Source organism: Erinaceus europaeus, chromosome 2, assembly GCF_950295315.1.
Source record: "Erinaceus europaeus chromosome 2, mEriEur2.1, whole genome shotgun sequence".
NCBI lineage: Eukaryota > Metazoa > Chordata > Mammalia > Eulipotyphla > Erinaceidae > Erinaceus > Erinaceus europaeus.
This window is the reverse complement of record NC_080163.1, coordinates 6,471,900-6,494,621: the sequence shown is the minus strand read 5'-3', so window position 1 is coordinate 6,494,621 and position 22,722 is coordinate 6,471,900. Positions and strand designations below refer to the sequence as shown.

The 22,722-nt window shown below is 54.5% G+C and overlaps 1 protein-coding gene across 1 annotated transcript in view; it reads left to right on the top strand.

Moving 5' to 3' along the window:
• Positions 1 to 22,722, top strand: part of PTPRH (protein tyrosine phosphatase receptor type H) — a 35,605-nt gene that overhangs the window by 3,386 nt on the left and 9,497 nt on the right. The window contains exons 5-17 of the mRNA XM_060186530.1: positions 1,325 to 1,591; positions 2,191 to 2,457; positions 3,057 to 3,323; positions 3,923 to 4,189; positions 4,789 to 5,055; positions 5,597 to 5,857; positions 10,399 to 10,665; positions 11,266 to 11,532; positions 12,745 to 13,005; positions 13,784 to 14,047; positions 14,351 to 14,635; positions 15,563 to 15,641; positions 15,753 to 15,800. Coding sequence (XP_060042513.1) covers positions 1,325 to 1,591; positions 2,191 to 2,457; positions 3,057 to 3,323; positions 3,923 to 4,189; positions 4,789 to 5,055; positions 5,597 to 5,857; positions 10,399 to 10,665; positions 11,266 to 11,532; positions 12,745 to 13,005; positions 13,784 to 14,047; positions 14,351 to 14,635; positions 15,563 to 15,641; positions 15,753 to 15,800 — 3,067 coding nt within the window. The remainder of the gene's footprint in view (positions 1 to 1,324; positions 1,592 to 2,190; positions 2,458 to 3,056; positions 3,324 to 3,922; positions 4,190 to 4,788; positions 5,056 to 5,596; positions 5,858 to 10,398; positions 10,666 to 11,265; positions 11,533 to 12,744; positions 13,006 to 13,783; positions 14,048 to 14,350; positions 14,636 to 15,562; positions 15,642 to 15,752; positions 15,801 to 22,722) is intronic.

Sequence of the window (22,722 nt, the reverse complement as noted above, 5' to 3'; positions counted from 1 at the left end):
CCTGTAGACCCTCTGACACCATGTTCCAGGACCTGAACCCTCCCGCCAGCCCGAGTCCTGCACTTTGTGCAACACACCAAACCCAGTCCAAGTTCTGTTTTGTGTTTTCTTATTTTTCAAGTTCTTCTTTTTTTTAATTATTGGTGATTAAATAATGGTCAACACAATTGTGGTCTCAGAGGGGTACAATTCACAAAATTTCCACCACCAATGTGCCATATCCCGACCCCTCCACTGGAAGGTCGCTTTTTCTTTCTTTCTTTTTTTATATTTATTTATTTTCCATTTTGTTGTCCTTGTTTTATTGTAGTTATTATTGTTGTTATTGATGTTGTCATTGTTGGATAGGACAGAGAGAAATGGAGAGAGGAGGGGAAGACAGAGAGGGGGAGAGAAAGATAGACACCTGCAGACCTGCTTCACCGCCTGTGAAACGACTCCCCTGCAGATGGGGAGCGAGGCCTTGAACTGGGATTCTTAGGCCGGTCTTTGCACTTTGCGCCATGTGTACTTAGTCCGCTGTGCCACCATCTGACCCCCAAGGTTGTTTTTTCTTTATCTCTCTGGAGGTGTGAACCAAAGATCTTTAAGGGGTGCTGAAGGTGGGAGGTCTGGCTTCTGTAATTGCACCCCTTTTTTTCAATATACTCTTTTTAATTTTCTTTTTTTGCCTCCAGGGTTATTGTGAGGCTCCGAGCCTGCACTATGAATCCATTGCTCCTGTAAACCAATTTTCCCATTTTGTTGCCCTTGTTGTTGTTGTTATTGTTGCCATTATTGTTGTTGTTGTTGGATAGGACAGAGAGAAATGGAGAGAGGAGGGGAAGACAGAGAGGGGGAGAGAAAGACAGACACCTGCAGACCTGCTTCACTGCTTGTGAAGTGACCCCCCCTGCCAGGGGGGAACTGGGGGCTCGAAACTTGATTCGGGAGCTGGTCTTTATGCTTCGCACTATGTGCGCTTAACCCACTGCGCTACTTACTACCCAGCTCCCACCTCTTATTTAGAGGAAGGTGGAGACAGTGCAGAGCGCCAACACAAGCTCAGGGCAGGCTCTCCGGTCCAGCAGACACAATGGGAGCCACACAAGTATTTGTCTGTTGGCTTTGTTTTACCACGTCTCTGCTCAGCTCTGGCCTGTGGTGATGCTGGGGATCGAACCTGGGAACTCACAGCCTCAGGCAGGAAGGTTGTGTGCAGAACCTGTGCCGTCTCCCCAGGCCATGTGTGCACCTAAGAGACTAAAACTCTGAGACTGAAAGTGCCACTGACTGTCTCCTGACCTCTGGCCTCTGACCCCGGGTCCTCCTTCCCAATTCTCAGCACCCAACCCCATCAGGAACCTGAGGGCAGACGGCCAGACCAACAGCTCCATCACCCTGAGCTGGGAGCCCCCCGAGGACACAGACCCCCAGGGCTACACCTACTGGGTCCAGTGGACGGGAGCGGGTGGCAGCAGCGAGAACACAAGCACAGCAGACCCCAGCTGTCTGGTGGGGGGACTAGCCGCGGCCTCCTCCTATGTGTTCTTCGTGTGGCCAGAGAAGAACGGGGTCTCTGGAGACAGGGTGAATGACACCTTTTCCACAGGTGAGTGTCCTCTGCGGCTCCTGCTACGGGGAGGGTGGGCACACATGACCAGTTGACAGAGCCCACAGGGAGATGCCCCATGGCCCCTCCCTGCCCTGGGGGGACCAGTCCTGGGCTCTCAGGCCAGAGCTACTGGGAGAGCAGAGCCTGTGTGTCGCCAGGGGCTTGAACCCAGGTCCTCAAGGTTATAGAGTCTGCACCTCACCCTGTTAGCTGGCTCCCGGCCCCCAGAGAAAGGGACCAGTTTACGCCACCTCTGGGAGGTTTATCACAGAGCTGTGGTGAAGGCCCAGGCGCTCTGTGTGGAGACCCTCCTTGCCCACTGGACCTCCCAGATGGGGAGCCCAGCCACCCAGACCTGAGGGAGACACTGGGGCCTAGATCCCACCCCCCAGCCAGTCAGAGCCCCCTCCCCCTCCCTGCCTCCCCTGCAGCTAGAGCCTGTGGGCATAGGCTCAGGGGAGCGAGAGGCTGAGGTGGACCCAGACATCTAGGAGGACCAGTGGGTGGGGGCAAGAGGGAACTCTGAGACTGAAAGTGCCACTGACTGTCTCCTGACCTCTGGCCTCTGACCCCGGGTCCTCCTTCCCAATTCTCAGCACCCAGCCCCATCAGGAACCTGAGGGCAGACGGCCAGACCAACAGCTCCATCACCCTGAGCTGGGAGCCCCCCGAGGACACAGACCCCCAGGGCTACACCTACTGGGTCCAGTGGACGGGAGCGGGTGGCAGCAGCGAGAACACAAGCACAGCAGACCCCAGCTGTCTGGTGGGGGGACTAGCCGCGGCCTCCTCCTATGTGTTCTTCGTGTGGCCAGAGAAGAACGGGGTCTCTGGAGTCAGGGTGAATGGCACCTTTTCCACAGGTGAGTGTCCTCTGCGGCTCCTGCTACGGGGAGGGTGGGCACACATGACCAGTTGACAGAGCCCACAGGGAGATGCCCCATGGCCCCTCCCTGCCCTGGGGGGACCAGTCCTGGGCTCTCAGGCCAGAGCTACTGGGAGAGCAGAGCCTGTGTGTCGCCAGGGGCTTGAACCCAGGTCCTCAAGGTTATAGAGTCTGCACCTCACCCTGTTAGCTGGCTCCCGGCCCCCAGAGAAAGGGACCAGTTTACGCCACCTCTGGGAGGTTTATCACAGAGCTGTGGTGAAGGCCCAGGCGCTCTGTGTGGAGACCCTCCTTGCCCACTGGACCTCCCAGATGGGGAGCCCAGCCACCCAGACCTGAGGGAGACACTGGGGCCTAGATCCCACCCCCCTGCCAGTCAGAGCCCCCTCCCCCTCCCTGCCTCCCCTGCAGCTAGAGCCTGTGGGCATAGGCTCAGGGGAGCGAGAGGCTGAGGTGGACCCAGACATCTAGGAGGACCAGTGGGTGGGGGCAAGAGGGAACTCTGAGACTGAAAGTGCCACTGACTGTCTCCTGACCTCTGGCCTCTGACCCCGGGTCCTCCTTCCCAATTCTCAGCACCCAGCCCCATCAGGAACCTGAGGGCAGACGGCCAGACCAACAGCTCCATCACCCTGAGCTGGGAGCCCCCCGAGGACACAGACCCCCAGGGCTACACCTACTGGGTCCAGTGGACGGGAGCGGGTGGCAGCAGCGAGAACACAAGCACAGCAGACCCCAGCTGTCTGGTGGGGGGACTAGCCGCGGCCTCCTCCTATGTGTTCTTCGTGTGGCCAGAGAAGAACGGGGTCTCTGGAGACAGGGTGAATGACACCTTTTCCACAGGTGAGTGTCCTCTGCGGCTCCTGCTACGGGGAGGGTGGGCACACATGACCAGTTGACAGAGCCCACAGGGAGATGCCCCATGGCCCCTCCCTGCCCTGGGGGGACCAGTCCTGGGCTCTCAGGCCAGAGCTACTGGGAGAGCAGAGCCTGTGTGTCGCCAGGGGCTTGAACCCAGGTCCTCAAGGTTATAGAGTCTGTACCTCACCCTGTTAGCTGGCTCCCGGCCCCCAGAGAAAGGGACCAGTTTACGCCACCTCTGGGAGGTTTATCACAGAGCTGTGGTGAAGGCCCAGGCGCTCTGTGTGGAGACCCTCCTTGCCCACTGGACCTCCCAGATGGGGAGCCCAGCCACCCAGACCTGAGGGAGACACTGGGGCCTAGATCCCACCCCCCTGCCAGTCAGAGCCCCCTCCCCCTCCCTGCCTCCCCTGCAGCTAGAGCCTGTGGGCATAGGCTCAGGGGAGCGAGAGGCTGAGGTGGACCCAGACATCTAGGAGGACCAGTGGGTGGGGGCAAGAGGGAACTCTGAGACTGAAAGTGCCACTGACTGTCTCCTGACCTCTGGCCTCTGACCCCGGGTCCTCCTTCCCAATTCTCAGCACCCAGCCCCATCAGGAACCTGAGGGCAGACGGCCAGACCAACAGCTCCATCACCCTGAGCTGGGAGCCCCCCGAGGACACAGACCCCCAGGGCTACACCTACTGGGTCCAGTGGACGGGAGCGGGTGGCAGCAGCGAGAACACAAGCACAGCAGACCCCAGCTGTCTGGTGGGGGGACTAGCCGCGGCCTCCTCCTATGTGTTCTTCGTGTGGCCAGAGAAGAACGGGGTCTCTGGAGACAGGGTGAATGACACCTTTTCCACAGGTGAGTGTCCTCTGCGGCTCCTGCTACGGGGAGGGTGGGCACACATGACCAGTTGACAGAGCCCACAGGGAGATGCCCCATGGCCCCTCCCTGCCCTGGGGGGACCAGTCCTGGGCTCTCAGGCCAGAGCTACTGGGAGAGCAGAGCCTGTGTGTTGCCAGGGGCTTGAACCCAGGTCCTCAAGGTTATAGAGTCTGCACCTCACCCTGTTAGCTGGCTCCCGGCCCCCAGAGAAAGGGACCAGTTTACGCCACCTCTGGGAGGTTTATCACAGAGCTGTGGTGAAGGCCCAGGCGCTCTGTGTGGAGACCCTCCTTGCCCACTGGACCTCCCAGATGGGGAGCCCAGCCACCCAGACCTGAGGGAGACACTGGGGCCTAGATCCCACCCCCCAGCCAGTCAGAGCCCCCTCCCCCTCCCTGCCTCCCCTGCAGCCAGAGCCTGTGGGCATAGGCTCAGGGGAGCGAGAGGCTGAGGTGGACCCAGACATCTAGGAGGACCAGTGGGTGAGGGCAAGAGGGAACTCTGAGACTGAAAGTGCCACTGACTGTCTCCTGACCTCTGGCCTCTGACCCCGGGTCCTCCTTCCCAATTCTCAGCACCCAGCCCCATCAGGAACCTGAGGGCAGACGGCCAGACCAACAGCTCCATCACCCTGAGCTGGGAGCCCCCCGAGGACACAGACCCCCAGGGCTACACCTACTGGGTCCAGTGGACGGGAGCGGGTGGCAGCAGCGAGAACACAAGCACAGCAGACCCCAGCTGTCTGGTGGGGGGACTAGCCGCGGCCTCCTCCTATGTGTTCTTCGTGTGGCCAGAGAAGAACGGGGTCTCTGGAGACAGGGTGAAGCTCACAGCTTCTACAGGTGAGCATCTCCTCATCCACTTCTTGGCTTGTTCCCTCTGGATGCAACAGGGGGCTGGCAGCTGACAGAGCCCACAGGAAGTGCTTCTCTCCTCACACAGTGGGGCCTGTCCTGGGCCACTGGGCCAGAACTTCTGGGAGAACAGAGCCAGCCTGGCCCCAGGGTGGAGCATGGGTCCTGCTCTGAGCCGGGCTGAGGGAGAACTCCCTGGGCCATAGCACCAGGCGGCGTCTCTCCTTGTCAGCCAGGCCTGAATGTCACGTGGCTGGGCTCTGGGAGAGTCGGATCCTGTGTGCAGACACTGTGTGTCCTCAGAGCTAGGCTCCCTGAGAACTGGGGCAGCTCAGGCCTCGCCCCCCCCCCCCCCCGGCTGTGTAGACCTGCAGTGTAGCCAGATGCCATGGGCCCGTGCTCAGGACCCTGTGAGAAGCTCTGGTCCACACACTCCTGATGTCACCTGGGAACCCTGGGGACTGAAGCTGCCCACTGACTGAGCCCCGGTCTCTCCCTCTGACGCTGGGTCCTTCTTCCTGACTCTCAGCCCCCAGCCCCGTCAGGAGCCTGAAGGTGGACACTCAGACCACCAGCTCCATCACCCTGAGCTGGGCGGCCCCCGAGGACCAGGGGAACTACACCTACTGGGTGCAGTGGACGGCAGCGGGCGGGAACCCAGAAAGCAGGAGCACAGCACAGACCACTTACATTGTGGAGGGGCTGGACCCCGGGACTGTGTGTCACTTGTCTGTGTGGGTGGAGAAGAATGGGGTCATCAGCTCCAGGGAGAATCTCACAGCCGCCACAGGTGAGTCCGCAGCCTCTGTCATGTCTGTGATGATGATGATGATGATGATGATGATGACGATTCTGATGATGACTGAGTGCCTTGCACAAGCTACAGCCATTGGTCTCCAGGGCTCAGCTCAGATTATATATATATATATATATATATATATATATATATATATATATATATATTCCCTTTTGTTGCCCTTGTTATATATATATATTTCCTTTTTGTTGCCATTGTTGGTTTTTATAGTTATTATAGTTGTTATTGTTGTTGTTTTTGATATCATCATTCTTAGATAGGACAGAGAGAAATGGAGAGAGGAGGGAAGACACGGAGGGGGAGAGAAAGACACCTGCAGACCTGCTTCACCGCCTGTGAAGCGACTCCCCTAGGTGGGGAGCCAGGGATTTGAACTGGGATCCTTTCGCTGGTTCTTGCACTTAGTGCCATGTGCATTTAACCCTCTGTGCTACCACCTGACTCCCCAGATTTCTTATTCTTTTTTCTTTTCTTTTCTTTAGTTTTTATTTATAAAAAAGAAACACTGACAAAAGCATAGAATAAAAGGGGTACAACTCCACACAATTCCCACCCCCAGAGCTCCATATCCCATCCCCTCCCCTGGTAGCTTTCCCATTCTCTATTCCTCTGGGAGCATGGACCCAGGGTCATTGTGGGATGCAGAAGGTGGAAGGTCTGACTCCTGTAATTGCTTCCCTGCTGAACATGGGTGTTGACAGGTCGATCCATACTCCCAGCCTGCCTGTCTCTTTCCCTAGTGGGGTGGAGTTCTGGCAAAGTTGGGCTCCAGGACAAATTAGTGGGGTTGCCTGACCAGGGAAGTCCAGTTGGCATCATGTTAGCATCTGGAACCTGGTAGCTGAAAAAAGAGTTAACATATAGAGCCAAAAAAAAAATTATTGACTAGGGAGTCGGGCGGTAATGCAGTGGGTTAAGCGCAGGTGGTGCCAAGTGCAAGGAACGGGAGGGCGCAAGGATCCCGGCTCGAGCCCCCGGCTCCCCACCTGCAGAGGAGTCACTTCACAGGCGGTGAAGCAGGTCTGCAGGTGTCTGTCTTTCTCTCCCCCTCTGTCTTCCCCTCCTCTTTCCATTTCTCTCTGTCTTATCCAACAATAACGACATCAATAACAACTACAACAATAAAACAAGGGCAACAAAAGGGAATAAATAAATAAATAAATAAATATTTTTTTAAATGTTGACTAATCATGAACCTAAAGGCAGGAAAAGTTTATATGAAGAGTTGGGGGGCCTCCCTTTTGTAGATAGTCAGTAGTCCTATTTTAGTTATATTCCAAAGAGCCTGTGACTATATTAGTTTCTTTTTTTTTCCTGAGCCTGACATCTGATATGCAGGTGGATCTAAGTTATTGTCTGGGGAGTTGATGTCATGACTGGAAAAGGACCAGAAAGTTGGATCAGGGAGGAGAGTAGCTCCCTAATATGGGAAAGGTGTATGAATATTGTTGACTGTAAACCCCACTGATTTGATCTGATTCGCAGCCCATATTCAGCTTAGGAGCCTATGTGGCCTCTGCATCCCTGTAGATCCACAGAGGAGGGGAGAGGGAGGGAGGGATGCACAGAGGAAAGGAGAGAAAGAGGAAGAGATAGAGGAGAGAAAGTGAGAGAAAAGGGGACTGGGTGGTGGCGTGCTGGGCTAGCTTCACGGGCAGGAGAGACATAGAGAGATGATCAGGGACTCATGGCTGAGCTGGGAACGCAGTTCAATTATTTTTTCCTCCAGGGTTATTGCTGGGCTCGGTGCCTGCACCATGAATCCACCGCTCCTGGAGGCCACTTTTTCCCCCTTTTGTTGCCCTTGTTGTTGTAGCCTCGTTGTGGTTATTATTATTGCCCTTGTTGACGCTATTTGTTGTTGGATAGGACAGAGAGAAATGGAGAGAGGAGGGGAAGATAGAGTGGGGGAGAGAAAGATAGACACCTGCAGACCTGCTTCACTGCCTGTGAAGCGACCCCCCTGCAGGTGGGGAGCTGGGGGCTCGAACCGGGATCCCTACGCTGGTCTTTGCGCTTTGCGCCACATGCGCTTAACCCACTGCACCACCGCCCGACCCCCCGCAGTTCAATTTTTATTGATGAGCGGGGATGCAGTGCAATCAATCAGATCTCTCTTCATTAGAAAATCCTGTCCTATATATCTCCTGAGGCGGAAGTGTCAGGAAGAGGAAGTATGTAGGGTAGGGGTGGGGAGAAGGAAAAAGAGTGCAAACCAGTGGGGGTTAAACCAGTGTGGGTCTCAAACAAAACAATGATTATGTAAATAGACCACAGTGTTAAGCAATGCAAGCGAACCTAATGTGATGGTCAAAACAGAAGGGGTCTTAGAAGCAGAATTAGAAGCAGACCAACAATGGCACACCTGGTTGGGCACATTTCCCCATGCACAAGGACCTAGGTTCAAGCTCACGGTCCCCACCTGTAGGGGGAAGCTTTGCCAGTGGTGAGGCAGTGTTGCAGGTGTCTCTCTGTCTCTCTCCCTCTATCACCCCCTTCCCTCTTGATTTCTGGCCAACTCTATCCAATAAATAAATAAAGATACTTTTATTATTTATTTATTTTTCTTTGCTGTCTTTCTTTTTTTATTAACTTTTTTTCTTTATTGGGGAATTAATGTTTTACATTCAACAGTAAATACAATAGTTTGTACATGCATAACATTCCCTAGTTTCCCATTTAACAATACAACCCCCACTATGTCATTTATCATCCTAAAGATACTTTTAAAAGAAAAAAGAAGGTGAGAGAAGGAGAGAGGGAGAGAGAGAGACCTTTCACGAAGCTCCCATGTGCTGACAGGGTCATCCTAGAGCCTCACACGTGGCAAGGCATACACTCTGATCACTGAGTTGTCTCCTGGCCTCACTCTTGTCCTTTTTTTTTTTTTTTAGAGCAAGGTGGAGACAGTGCAGAGAGCCAACACGAGCTCAGGTCAGGCTCTCCAGTCCAAGGACACTACGGGAGCCACACAAGTACTTGTCTGTTAGTTTTATTTTACCATGTCCCTGCTCAGTCTGGCCTGTGGTGATGCTGGGGATTGAACCTGGGAGCTCACAGTCTCAGGCAGGAAGGTTGTGTGCAGAACCTTGTGCTGTCTCCCCAGCCCAGGTTGCACTTTTTTAAAGCCTGCTTCATGTGTCAGCAGCTGGCCAGAGCACACCTCTCCTGTGCTCAGCTTCTGCACTCACAGAGCTAGATCAAACCCGGGGACTCAAGCTTGGAGGGCTCCAAGTCCCCCGGCACACCCCAGGCTGCCACAGAAGTGCCGGTTAAACTCTACTGGGAAGCAGGGACAGGTGCCAGGGGGTCCTAGGCCCGAGTTCAGTGCCCACTCCAGCAGGAACACAACATTGCTCAGCGAGCAGGAGGCGAGATCTGCCATGCGGGTGAAGCCAGAGTGCCAGGCCTCCCTCCAGTGCTGGGGTGTCTCTAGCAGAATGAAGTCAGTCGGCCTGGACTGGTGAAAATGCACTTTTGCAAGGTCCAGTTCAAAAAAAAACAAAACCGCACAATTCATGTGCATGTTAACTTCCTGACACGGGATCGGTGAATAGTTTTAAAGACCAGTGAGATTTTTTTTCTGGCCAGCAGGCCTTGACAATGCCACTAGTCCTGGTGAACTCAGTGTTTTATTTCATTATCAGAGAGACAGAAACAGACAGAGGAGAGAGACACCAAGGTCTGGCTCCAGGCTCACTGCTAGTGAAGTTTCCCCTGTGCATGATGGTCCTGTGTGTCGCCAGGGGCTTGAAGCTAGGTCCTCAGCATTGTAAAGTCTGCACCTCACCATGTTAGTTGGCTCTCGGCCCCCAGAGAAAGGGACTAGTTTGGGAGTCTGGTGGTAGCGCAGCGGGTTAAGTGCACGTGGCGCCAAGCGCAAGGACCAATGTAAGGATCCTAGTTCGAGCCCCCGGTTCCCCACCTGCAGGGGAGTCACTTCACAGGCGGTGAAGCAGGTCTGCTGGTGTCTGTCTTTCTCTCCCCCTCTCTGTTTTCCCCTCCTCTCTCCATTTCTCTCTGTCCTATCCAACAATGATGATAACAATAACTGCAACAACAATAAAAAAAAACAAGGGCAACAAAAAGGAAAATAAATAAATAAATAAATATTAAAAAATAAAAAAATAAGAACAGCAAGAAAAAAGAAAGGGACCAGTTTACACCACCTCTGGGAGGTTTATCACAGAGTTGTAGTGAAGGCCCAGGCGCTCTGTGTGGAGACCCTCCTTGCCCACTGGACCTCCCAGATGGGGAGCCCAGCCACCCAGACCTGAGGGAGACACTGGGGCCTAGATCCCACCCCCCAGCCAGTCAGAGCCCCCTCCCCCTCCCTGCCTCCCCTGCAGCCAGAGCCTGTGGGCATAGGCTCAGGGGAGCGAGAGGCTGAGGTGGACCCAGACATCTAGGAGGACCAGTGGGTGAGGGCAAGAGGGAACTCTGAGACTGAAAGTGCCACTGACTGTCTCCTGACCTCTGGCCTCTGACCCCGGGTCCTCCTTCCCAATTCTCAGCACCCAGCCCCATCAGGAACCTGAGGGCAGACGGCCAGACCAACAGCTCCATCACCCTGAGCTGGGAGCCCCCCGAGGACACAGACCCCCAGGGCTACATCTACTGGGTCCAGTGGACGGGAGCTGGTGGCAGCAGCGAGAATACAAGCACAGCAGACCCCAGCTGTCTGGTGGGGGGACTAGCCGCGGCCTCCTCCTATGTGTTCTTCGTGTGGCCAGAGAAGAACGGGGTCTCTGGAGACAGGGTGAATGACACCTTTTCCACAGGTGAGTGTCCTCTGCGGCTCCTGCTATGGGGAGGGTGGGCACACATGACCAGTTGACAAAGCCCACAGGGAGATGCCCCATGGCCCCTCCCTGCCCTGGGGGGACCAGTCCTGGGCTCTCAGGCCAGAGCTACTGGGAGAGCAGAGCCTGTGTGTCGCCAGGGGCTTGAACCCAGGTCCTCAAGGTTATAGAGTCTGCACCTCACCCTGTTAGCTGGCTCCCGGCCCCCAGAGAAAGGGACCAGTTTACACCACCTCTGGGAGGTTTATCACAGAGCTGTGGTGAAGGCCCAGGCGCTCTGTGTGGAGACCCTCCTTGCCCACTGGACCTCCCAGATGGGGAGCCCAGCCACCCAGACCTGAGGGAGACACTGGGGCCTAGATCCCACCCCCCTGCCAGTCAGAGCCCCCTCCCCCTCCCCGCCTCCCCTGCAGCCAGAGCCTGTGGGCATAGGCTCAGGGGAGCGAGAGGCTGAGGTGGACCCAGACATCTAGGAGGACCAGTGGGTGGGGGGCAAGAGGGAACTCTGAGACTGAAAGTGCCACTGACTGTCTCCTGACCTCTGGCCTCTGACCCCGGGTCCTCCTTCCCAATTCTCAGCACCCAACCCCATCAGGAACCTGAGGGCAGACGGCCAGACCAACAGCTCCATCACCCTGAGCTGGGAGCCCCCCGAGGACACAGACCCCCAGGGCTACACCTACTGGGTCCAGTGGACGGGAGCTGGTGGCAGCAGCGAGAACACAAGTACAGCAGACCCCAGCTGTCTGGTGGGGGGACTAGCCGCGGCCTCCTCCTATGTGTTCTTCGTGTGGCCAGAGAAGAACGGGGTCTCTGGAGACAGGGTGAATGACACCTTTTCCACAGGTGAGTGTCCTCTGCGGCTCCTGCTATGGGGAGGGTGGGCACACGTGACCAGTTGACAGAGCCCACAGGGAGATGCCCCATGGCCCCTCCCTGCCCTGGGGGGACCAGTCCTGGGCTCTCAGGCCAGAGCTACTGGGAGAGCAGAGCCTGTGGGAGGGGCTCTCTTGTTGGTCATCATTTCTCCTTTGGCTAATTCTCCTTCTAAGACCCCTTCTGTTTCTATCCGCATTGGTCCTCACACCAGGTTCCCTTGCATTGCTTGATACTGTGGTCTATTTACATAATCACTGCTTTACCTGAGACCCGCCCTGCCTGCAGGGCATTGGTTTAATCCCTACTGGTTAGATGGAAGCTTGCTCTCTCCACCCACTCTCCTATGTATTTCCGTATTTCCTTTTTCCGACCTGCCACTTCCGTCTCAGAAGGTATAAAGGCAGATCAATAAAGGCAGAATTGTACTGTGTTCCCGCTCAGCCCTGAGTTCCTGGTCATCTCTCTCCTGCCCGTGAAGCTAGCCAGGCACTCTCTGACCCTCTGGCTCTTCTGGTCCCAGTGAAGCTGAGGCTCAGCTCCATCAGCTGGCCAGTCCCCTCTCTAGATTCATGGCCAGAAACAACACTCTTCACCTCAGGCCATTGGTTTTGATCTTGCTAAACAATGGCATCTTTCCTCAAGGAACTTGTGAGAAGCAGTGGCAGCCCCCCTGCCCCCCACTGCCAACCCCCTGCACCTCTGTGTCCACACAGCACTGGGGTCCAACTTGGGGCTCAGCTGGCAGCTTCTGACTGACACTGAGCAACCTCAGCCGCCTCCGTGACTGGCTGAAGGCCACGAAATGCCAAGTCCCCTCTGCGTCACGTGCTCAGAGACTGGACTGAGGCTTCGGTCTCCCTCTGCAGCTTCTGGCGCTCCTGGCCAGCCTGGCGGTGCCATCGCTGTGGGGCAGAAGGCTCCAGGAGAGCTGGTCTAGAGGCTGCCTGCTGGGGCGTGCTCTCAGGTGGGGAGCCCCTCCCCGAGACTGGGGCAGCTCAGGCCCCCCGGCTGTGTAGACCTGCAGTGTAGCCAGATGCCATGGGCCCGTGCTCAGGACCCTGTGAGAAGCTCTGGTCCACACACTCCTGATGTCACCTGGGAACCCTGGGGACTGAAGCTGCCCACTGACTAAGCCCCGGTCTCTCCCTCTGACGCTGGGTCCTTCTTCCTGACTCTCAGCCCCCAGCCCCGTCAGGAGCCTGAAGGTGGACACTCAGACCACCAGCTCCATCACCCTGAGCTGGGCGGCCCCCGAGGACCAGGGGAACTACACCTACTGGGTGCAGTGGACGGCAGCGGGCGGGAACCCGGAGAGCAGGAGCACAGCACAGACCACTTACATTGTGGAGCGGCTGGACCCCGGGACTCTGTACCTCTTCTCCGTCTGTGCTGAACAGAACGGTGTCCGGGGATCCTGGCAGCCCCTGAACATCTCCACAGGTGAGAGGCTTCTAGTCTGCTTTGTCTGTGTGCAACTAGGAAGGGCTGAAGTGCAGCCTCGGCTTACCTTTGCCCAGACACCTGTTCTCAGCCTAGTGCACCCCCCCCCAGGGCTCCCTGAGTCCACAGGTGGTGGGCTTTCTTGGGCACTGGTCTTCCAGAACTTTCTCTGGAGGGACTTTGGGGCTCCCTGGGCATTCCTGTGCTCAGTGACAGTATCCTGCCACATTGTCCTGGAATCTGTAGGTGTCTGTCCTCAGCAGCTAGCAGTCACTATCTGTGGGACTTCCTGTGTGGACAGGAGTTCTGGACACCCAGCAGCACCCCCTCCCAGACACAACAAGGTCACCAGCTGGTCTGCTGTTCACAGCCTGTCCTGGTGGCCAGCTGTCCCCTGCCCCCTGCCTCTGGGCCCCCAGCCCATGGATCCCAGCAGGGGAGGAGCCACGCTCACCCAGGAGCCAGGTCACCTGAGGGTACCCACAAGTCTGTCTGTGAGCCTCTGAGCTCACAGCTATGATTCCAGCAGCTCTGTCCTGAACTTGGCCGGGGGGGGGGGGGGGGGGGGGCGGTTCCTGAATTGAAATGGGAAGGCCATGTAGACAGGGTCAAGTTACAGAAGGGTCGTGAATCCCGGTCCCACCTGGTCTCTATCCTGTACCCTCCCGCACCATCCCCACTCCTGGGGGATTCCCTGAACCTTCTGGAGGGCCAGGGGGTCTGGCTTAGGTAAAAGGTCCTGGAGGACACACCCTTACACCCTGACCTCACCTCTCAGCTCCCAACGCCGTCCTGAGTCTGAAGAATGAAACGCAGACCAATGACTCGGTCACCCTGTGGTGGGAGGCACCCTCAGACCCCCGCTCTGGGGACTACACCTACCAGCTGCGGTGGGGCCCTGGGGGACAGGAATCCCAGGCTCAGACCAAGGGGACATCATACAGGGTGGGGGCCCTCACGCCCGGGACCCTGTACAACTTCAGCGTGTGGGCAGAGGTCAACGAGGTAGCCAGCTCCAGCCAGCAGCTCTGGGCATCCACAGGTGAGCGGGCACCCACCCCTTTTAGCCGGGGGGTAGGGGAGTGTTGAGGAGAGCGGCATGGACTCCATGTCCATTGAAACTACAGAGCCATGCTTCCTAAGATGCCATGTTATGGGGGTCCAAGGACTCATGGGAGCTGTCATTTGACAGCTCCTGCTGTGTCCATCTGGGAAGTGATGGAGCATGAGGGGTGAGAGGTGTCCCGGTTTGGGAGGAAAGGACGGGGTTCTCTCAGAGAGCAGCACCAGCGGGTGGTGGGGGGAGCCACCTTGTCCCCTCCTGACTCCTCTTGTGCCCTCCCAGCCCCAGTGCCTGTCATCATCACCTCCTGCACCAGCACCTCGGGGGGCTACGGGGTGGTCCTGACCTGGCCTTGCCCCCTGGGAGGCTCCGAGGCCTTCAGGCTGGAGGTGGGCGGGCAACAGAGCTCCTGGGATGGGTCCTCCTGCCGGACAGACGCTTCAGCCGCCATGTCCGCGATCATGTGGGGCCTGCAGCCGGCTCGGTCCTACCCTGCCACTGTCACCACCTTCTGGGATGGCCTGGCAGCCCTTTCTGCCCCCGTGACCTGCCACACGGACAGCGCAGGTGAGCAGGGCCCCGGGGGACAGAGCCGGGCTGCACAGAGCCCGTCTGTGAAAGCCAGAACTGACAGTGTCAGAGCACAGGACATGCAAGGCCTGAGGCCCCAGAGACTCTGGGTTCAATCCCTGGTACCACCTTACGCCAGATCTGAGCTGTGTTCTGGACTCTCTCATGATAAATTAATCAATAAGTCTTTTGGGACCAGGCAGTGGTGTGCCTAGTCAATCACATATGCTACCACATGCAAGGACCCTGGTTCAAGCCCCTGACACCCACCTGCAGTGGGTGGGGGTGTGTGCGTGTGTGCTTTGCAATGGTGAAGCAGAGTTGCAGATGTCTCTCTCTCTGTCTCCACCTTCCCTCTCAATTTCTGTCTCTATTCAATAGAAAATAAATTAGTTTTAAAATAAAAAAAGGAATTAGTTAAAAGTAAATCTTTTTCTTTTCACAGTTCATTAGCATGGTGACTGTAAATTCACAGGTGGAAGAGATAGCTTAATGGTTGTGCAAAGAGACTCTCATGCCGGAGGCTCTAACATTCCAGGTTCAATCCCTTGCACTACCATAAGCCAAAAACTGAGCAGGATTCTAGAGAAAAGGAAAAAGAAACAGAAACAGAATCCACTGAGTGTCTCCAGACACCACCTGATGTCACCTGGGGGACTGTTGCCCCTGAGGACTTCCGGGCCAAGGAAAGGGAGGCTCCCTGAGGACACGCATCAGGGAAAGTCCCTGATGCCCCAGGGCCAGCCCTCCCCCCCCCCCCATCTGAGAGAGCAGAGTGGGGTTGGGTGGTAGGTGGGCTCTGTCCCCAATCTGACATTCCACTTACCTCATGGGCCCTATGCTCAGAGCCTGAGAGTGGACAGAGACAGGAGGGAAGGCACCCTGGAGGCCAGAACGGCTCTTGTCACCCCACTCCCTCCTCAGGGGTCATTGCTGGGTCCATCGTGGGTGTCCTCCTCTTGCTCCTGCTGGTGGGTCTGCTGCTGTTTTTCCTGAAGAAGAGGTGAGGCCGGGCAGGGCTCCCAGGGCTCCCAGCTTGGGAGGAGGCACTGGGCAGGAGGAGCAGCCTGGCTGCAGCCTCACCCCTGACCCTCTCACCCACGGCATCTCTCAGGAAACAGAGTGAGAAGCAGCCAGCGCCAGCCAGCATGCAGGTCTACAGGTGAGCCGAGGGTCTGGGACACTCCAGGGGCTCACAGCCAGGGCTGCTTGCTGGTCACTGAAGAGGTCAGGGGGCAGGCCAGAGAGCCCCCCATATGTCTCAGGGTCCCAGGGCCCCTGTGGGGGCTGGGGGAAAGCTGTATTATTGCCTGTGCTGCTCCCCACTCCCTCATTCACTGGGACCAGAGACCAGAGCTCAGAATCAGTTCAGGTCTGGAACGTTCACAACAAAAACTGCCCCCCCTTTTTTTCTTTTTCTTTTTTTTTTTAAACAGTTATTTATGTATTTATTATTGGATAGAGACAGAGAGACATTGAGAGGGGAGAGGGAGAGATAGAGGGGGAGAGAGACAGACAGACACCTGTAGCCATGCTTCACCACTTGTGAAGCTTTCCCCCTGCAGGTGGGGGAGAAGGGGCTTGAACTCGGGTCCTTGTGCACTGTAATGTGAGCACTTAACCAGGTGTGCCACTGCCTGCTTGCTGGGTTCTCATGGGGGCTTGTCAGACAGACCAAAGATCACCCCAGGGGGCTATGGCAGCAGAACAGAGTTTTGTTGTTGTTGTTAATTTCTTTATATTTATTTATTTTCCCTTGTTGTTGCCCTTGTTGCTTTTCATTGTTGTTGTTATTGATGTTGTTGTTGTTGGATGGGACAGAGAGAAATGGAGAGAGGAGGGGAAGACAGAGAGGGGGAGAGAAAGACAGATACCAGCAGACCTGCTTCACTGCCTGGGAAGCGACTCCCCTACAGGTAGGGAGCTGGGGGCTCGAACCAGGATCCTTACACTGGTCCTTGTGCTTTGCGCCACGTGCGCTTAACCTGTGCTACCGCCCAACTCCCATCAGAATAGAGTTTTTAAAGGGTGGAAGGGGATGCAAAGGGCAGTAGGAGGAAGCAGTTTTGTTTTACCTTATAAGGCTAAAGCACCAAGAGGTTGGGCAAGGGTGGGGGTTCTTCCAGTAATCCTTAGGTGGGTGGTCTGGCTGGTTTGGGAATGAGGAGGTGAGATTATCCTCAGGCACATGGGGGGGGGGGTCTTTGTGTGGGCAGGAGGAATTGGGCCATATACGGTCAAAAGGAATGGGAGACAGGGAAGTGGTGAGGGGGCTTCTAGTAAGAGTAAGCGGACCAACTGGTTTGGGAACAAGGAAGTGAACTATTGCTAGAGAATATGGAACCCTTGTGGGGTGGGGGAGTCTGACAGGGACAAAATCCTGGAGGCCGAGGCCCCCCCTCGGCCCCGGGTGGGGGAGACTGACGGGTGACTGTACCTCCAGACTCCCGTTTTTTTTCACAGGCCTCCGCACCATGCTCAACCTCAGCCCCACAGTTCCCCACACCTGCTACCCCCCCCCTTTTTTTTTTTTTTTTACTAGTGAATAATATTGATTTAGAACATTATCAGATTATAGGGCGCACTTCCACACTGGTCCCACTGCCAGACGTCTGTGTCCTTATTCCCTCTGCTGGGGACTGCAGCAGTTCTGCCCAGGTCCCACATAGGGGTTGACTTATTTCTAGAACTACCTGTCTATATTTTCTATGTACTTGCCAATTTTTTTCCAGTGGTCCCGCTTTCTTTCCTAAGTCCCAGCCACACCTGTCACTACTCCTGGGTGTCCTTCCTTGTTTCCTCTTCTCTCGCCGGGTCCTGATGGAGTTGGAATTCAGAGCCCTCTGGTCATCTCCCCAACATGCAACACAGCTAAACTCAGTGCCTCTTAGGTGTCAAGCACTAAGATGCTGAGGAAACAGTGTTTCTTTGATTAATTTCTTTTACTGATTTATCTATTTTAATTTATTCTTATTGCCACCCTTTTTAATGAATGATTTAATATTGATCTACAAAATTACAAGATAACAGACGTGCAACTCCACGCCATTCCCCACCAGAGTTCTGGATCCCCAGTCTCTCCACTGGAAGCTACAGCAGTTCTCCCAAGGCTGCAGATATGGGTGGACTACTATTTCTGCAACCATCCCTCTATGTTTGTGTAGATTTGGCCTTTTTTTTTTTTTTTTAAGGTCCCATCTTGTCTTTCTTTCCATATACCTACTACTACATCCAAATGTCCCTCCCTTTTTTTCCTCCTCTCTCTCCGGGTCCTGATGGAGTTCAGAGCCCTCTGGTCATCTTCCCCCTGTCGCTTTTCCCCCTCTGGGAGTATGGACCAAAGCTATTTTTGGGGTGCAGAAAGCGGGAGTTTTGGCTTCTGTAATTACCTCTTAGCTGGACATGGACATTGGCAGGCAGATCCACGCCCCCAGCCTCTTTCTATCTTTCCCTAGTGGGGCCGGGCTCTGAAGCGGTGAGGTTCCCGGACACACCGGTGAGGTTGTCCGCCCAGCGAGGTCAGCATGGCATCGTGACAGCGTCTGCAACTTGCCACCAGGGTTTTCACCTGGGCTCGGTGCCAGCACTACGAATCCACTGTTCCCAGTGGTTGTTGTAACTGGAAACTTAAAAGGGGCTTTGGGCTGAGGCGCATGAAGGATTCACTGCGGGGCGCTTCTTCTTCTAGCGTTTGCCCTTCCGTAGCCAGTCAACAGCGTCAGGTTGAGCCTGATGTAAAATTTCGAGACCTCCTTTGAATCTGGAGAGGTTGGCAGTCGTTGACTATGTGGGTCATAGTCTGTCTGTAGCCGCAGGGGCAGTTTGGGTCCTCTCTGGCTCCCCAGCGATGGAACATAGCGGCACACTGGCCATGGCCTGTTCGATAGTGATTGCGGGGCGCTGAGAAGAGTTTAAACAATTAGAGGCTTTATTTGGGTGAAACGGGTAAAAGACAAATATCTAGGTGCTATAGAATAAGCAGCTCAACTTGGAGTGAAGCAAAAGAGAGGTTTATTCAATAAAATCCCTGAGAACGTGAGGGGAGATATCTAGCTAGGAAAATGGGCAAAAGTTCAAAGCACGCAAAATAAGTTACCAAGATCACCACGTGAAAAGACCAGGATCAATCCCGGAGCCACGGCAGATGGAGAGTCCATGGTGGAGGTCATGGGATCGAGAAAGGGAGCTGTTCCAAGTCTGTCCTTCGGTACATCCACATCAGTCTGCTCCACGTCAGGCTGACGCCATTCAGATGCTAATTGTCCCAAACTCCTGTTGGGGTCACAACAAGCGGCCATTCCTTTTTTTGTTGTTTTTAATTGGATAGGACAAAGATAAAGATAAACTGAGAAAGGAAAAGGGGGGGGGGTAGCGCAGCAGATTAAGCACACTGGGCGCAAAACGAGCCCCATCTGCAGGGGGGTCATTTCACAGGCAGTGAGCAGACACTGAGTTCCAATGATAACCCTGGAGGCAAAAAAAAAAATTGAGAAAGGAGGGGTAGGGAGAGAGGGATACCTGCAGACCTACTTTACTGCTTTTGAAGCCACCCCACCCCCATACCTGGGGAGTAGGGGGCTTGAACCCAGGTCTTTGCACGTGATGACATGTACATTTAACCAGGTGGGCCACTGCCTGGTCCCTGGAAGCAGTGTTTCAGGGACGTCCTAACTTCTGGGAGCAGGGGTGCAGCAGGAGGGAAGTGTGCTGGGGCCGGGAGGGAGCCTCCAGGGAGGGAGGAGCCACCCGCACTGGGGCTGCTGGGCCACCACAAGGCTGCAGGCTGAGGCGGCCTTTGGAGTGGAGATAAGGAGGCAGGTGGGGTCAGGGAACTTCGGGGAAGTGTGCCAGCTGGGGCGGGCACCTGCCAGGCAGGCAGCGCGGAGGGAGCAGAGGGCACGGCCTATGCAGGAAGTCCCAAGGTCAAGGGTGAAGAGCAGCTCTCATTGCTGGCCAGGCCTGAGAAGGCCGCACCACTGACCAGACTATTCACTGTGCTGGCAGGTCCTAAGGCAGAGGGTGGTGCAGGCCCTGGGGAGGCTCTGGGGTCACAGGGAGCCAGGGGCCGGAGAGCCTGAGCCAGAGTCTGTATCCTGGCTTCTGCAGGGGTGAAGGGCTGGGATAGTTCAGCGGCTTGGGTGCTGGGGGTGTCTCTGGTTGTCTGGGTGCTGCTCCTAATGGGGCAGAGGGGTGAGGGCAGGACTATGGCCCAGAGTGTGAAAACCCTGGAAAGGAAGTTGCAGGGGTATACATTTAGCTATTTTTAATTAAAAAGAAACAAAACTAGTCATGTATTGACTTGTTAGTTACAAACCTGTTTCAAAGTAAGGATTTTAAAAATCCAACATAAGGGGCTGGGTGGTGGCACACCTGATTGAATGCACATGTTACAATGCACAAGGACCCAGGTTCAAGTCCCTGGTCCCCACCTGCAGGGGGAAGTTTCACAGGTGGTGAAGCAGGGCTGCGGGCGTCTCTCGGCTGCTCTCCTTCTATGTCTCCCCTTCCTCTCAATCTCTGGTAGTCTCTATATAATAAATAAATAAAGACAATAAGAAATTAAATAAAATTTTTAATTGCTACAACAATAAAAAAGAAGCAACAAAGGCTACAAAAGAAAATAAATAGATAAGTAAAAAAAAAAAAAAAATCCAACATAGTAGCTCCTGAGGCCTACAACTTGAATTACTGATCCAGTTTTTTAAAAATATTTATTTATTTCCTTTTGTCACCCTTGTTTTATTGTTATAGTTATTATTGTTGTTGTTATTGATGTCATTGTTGTTGGACAGGACAGAGAGAAACGGAGAGAGGAGGGGAAGACAGAGATGGGGAGAGAAAGACAGACACCTGCAGACCCGCTTCACCGCCTGTGAAGCGACTCCCCCTGCAGGTGGGGAGCCGGGGACTCGAACCGGGATCCTTATGTCGGTCCTTGTGCTTTGCACCACGTGTGCTGAACCCGCTGTGCCACCGCCCGGCTCCCACTGCTGCAGCTTCTCTGAAGCTTCCTGCAGTACTCTGGGGGCATTGGTGGTTTGAACACTGGAGTTACCAGGTGGAACTTGGGCGCCTGTACATCCTCCATTTTCACAGTTAGTAATAAGCCCCCAAAGCATTTTTATGAAGAGCTGAACAAACTGCAAAACTACACTTCTTTCATGGCGATGGGCTAATTCTTTGATTTGTTTATTAATTTCTCCTTCTGCTGTCCTTGTTGTTTTATTGTTGTAGTTATTATTGTTGCTGTTGGCTAGCACAGAGAGAAATGGAGAGAGGAGAGGAAAACAGAGAGGGGGAGAGAAAGACAGACACCTGCAGACCTGCTTCACCAATTGTGAAGTGACCCCTGCAGGTGGGGAGCTGGGGGCTGGAGCCGAGATCCTTACACCGGTCCTTGTGCTTTGCGCCACCTGCGCTTAACCCGCTGCACTATCGTCCAACCCCCGATGGGTTAATTCTTTTTTTTTTAAATTTCTTTATTGGGGAATTAATGTTTTATATTCAACAGTAAATACAATAGTTTGTACATGCATAACATTCCCCAGTTTTCCATATAACAAGACAACCCCCACTAGGTCCTCTGTCATCCTTCTTGGGCCTGTGTTCTCCCCCCCACCCACCCCAGAGTCTTTTACTTTGGTGCAATACGCCAATTCCAGTTCAGGTTCTACTTGTGTTTTCTCTTCTGGTCTTTCAACTTCTGCCTGAGAGTTTCTGACTTCTTTCACTTAACATGAATTTTTCAAGGTCCATCCAAGATCGGCTGAAAATGGTGAAGTCACCGTTTTTTACAGCTGAGTAGTATTCCATTGTGTATATAGACCACAACTTGCTCAGCCTCTCATCTGTTGTTGGACACCTGGGTTGCTTCCAGGTTTTGGCTATTACAAATTGTGCTGCCAAGAACATATGTGTACACAGATCTTTTTGGATGGGTGTGTTGGGTTCCTTAGGATATATCCCCAGGAGAGGAATTGCAGGGTCATAGGGTAGGTCCATTTCTAGCCTTCTGAGAGTTCTCCAGACTGTTCTCCACAGAGGTTGGACCCATTGACATTCCCACCAGCAGTGCAGGAGGGTTCCTTTGACCCCACACCTTCTCCAGCATTTGCTGCTGTTACCTTTTCTGATGTCTGACATTCTCACAGGAGTGAAGTGATATCTCATTGTTGTCTTGATTTGCATTTCTCTGACAATCAGAGACTTGGAGCATTTTTTCATGTGTTTCTCTGCTTTTAGATCTCTTCTGTGATGAATATTCTGTCCATGTCCTCCCCGCCCCATATCTTGTTTATTTTAATGAGAGAGAGACCAGAGCCCTGCTCAGCTCTGGCTGCTGGTGGTGCTGGGGATTGAACCTGGGGCTTCAGAGCCTCAGGCAGGAGAGTCTTTTGCAGAATCATCATGCTGTCTTCTCAGCCTGATGCTCTAGTTCTCTCTCCCTTCTTCTCCTTCTTCCTCTTCCTCTTCTTCTTCTTCTTCTTCTTCTTCTTCTTCTTCTTCTTCTTCTCTCTCTCTCTCTCTCTCTCTCTCTCTCATCACTAAATAATCTTTTTAAAAATGTTTGATTGTTGGGCTAGGGAACAGCATAGTGGTCCTGCAAGACTTCCATGCCTGAGTCCTCTAGGCTGCTCCTCCCACAGGCCCATCCATCTGCTGCCGGCTGGCTCCTCTCAGCTCCGTGCTCTCGGGGTTCCTGTGTTGTAACAGGTGTCTGAGTCTCCCCCTTTCAGCTGGCAACACTCCATGGAAGGGGTGTCACCTGCCGTATAGTCAGGTCGCTCCCACCTTTTGCCTACAGTGGCCCGTGCTGCTGTGGTTGTGGCAGACACGTGGCCCTCTGTACTGTGGGGTGATACCAGGAGTCAAAGGTGTGGTGGGCGGAAGTGACACAGCAGGTGGGCACTGCGCCTGTGTGTGCCCCATCCCGGTTCCCACCTGGCATCTCACACCCCAGAGTGACGCTCTGCTTCTCTCTCTCATTCTCGTTAATAATAATAATAAATAATAATAAAGTGTGGTGCAGGGACCTGAGAGGTAGCACAGCAGTTTGTGAAAACAGACTTTCTTTATCCATTTTA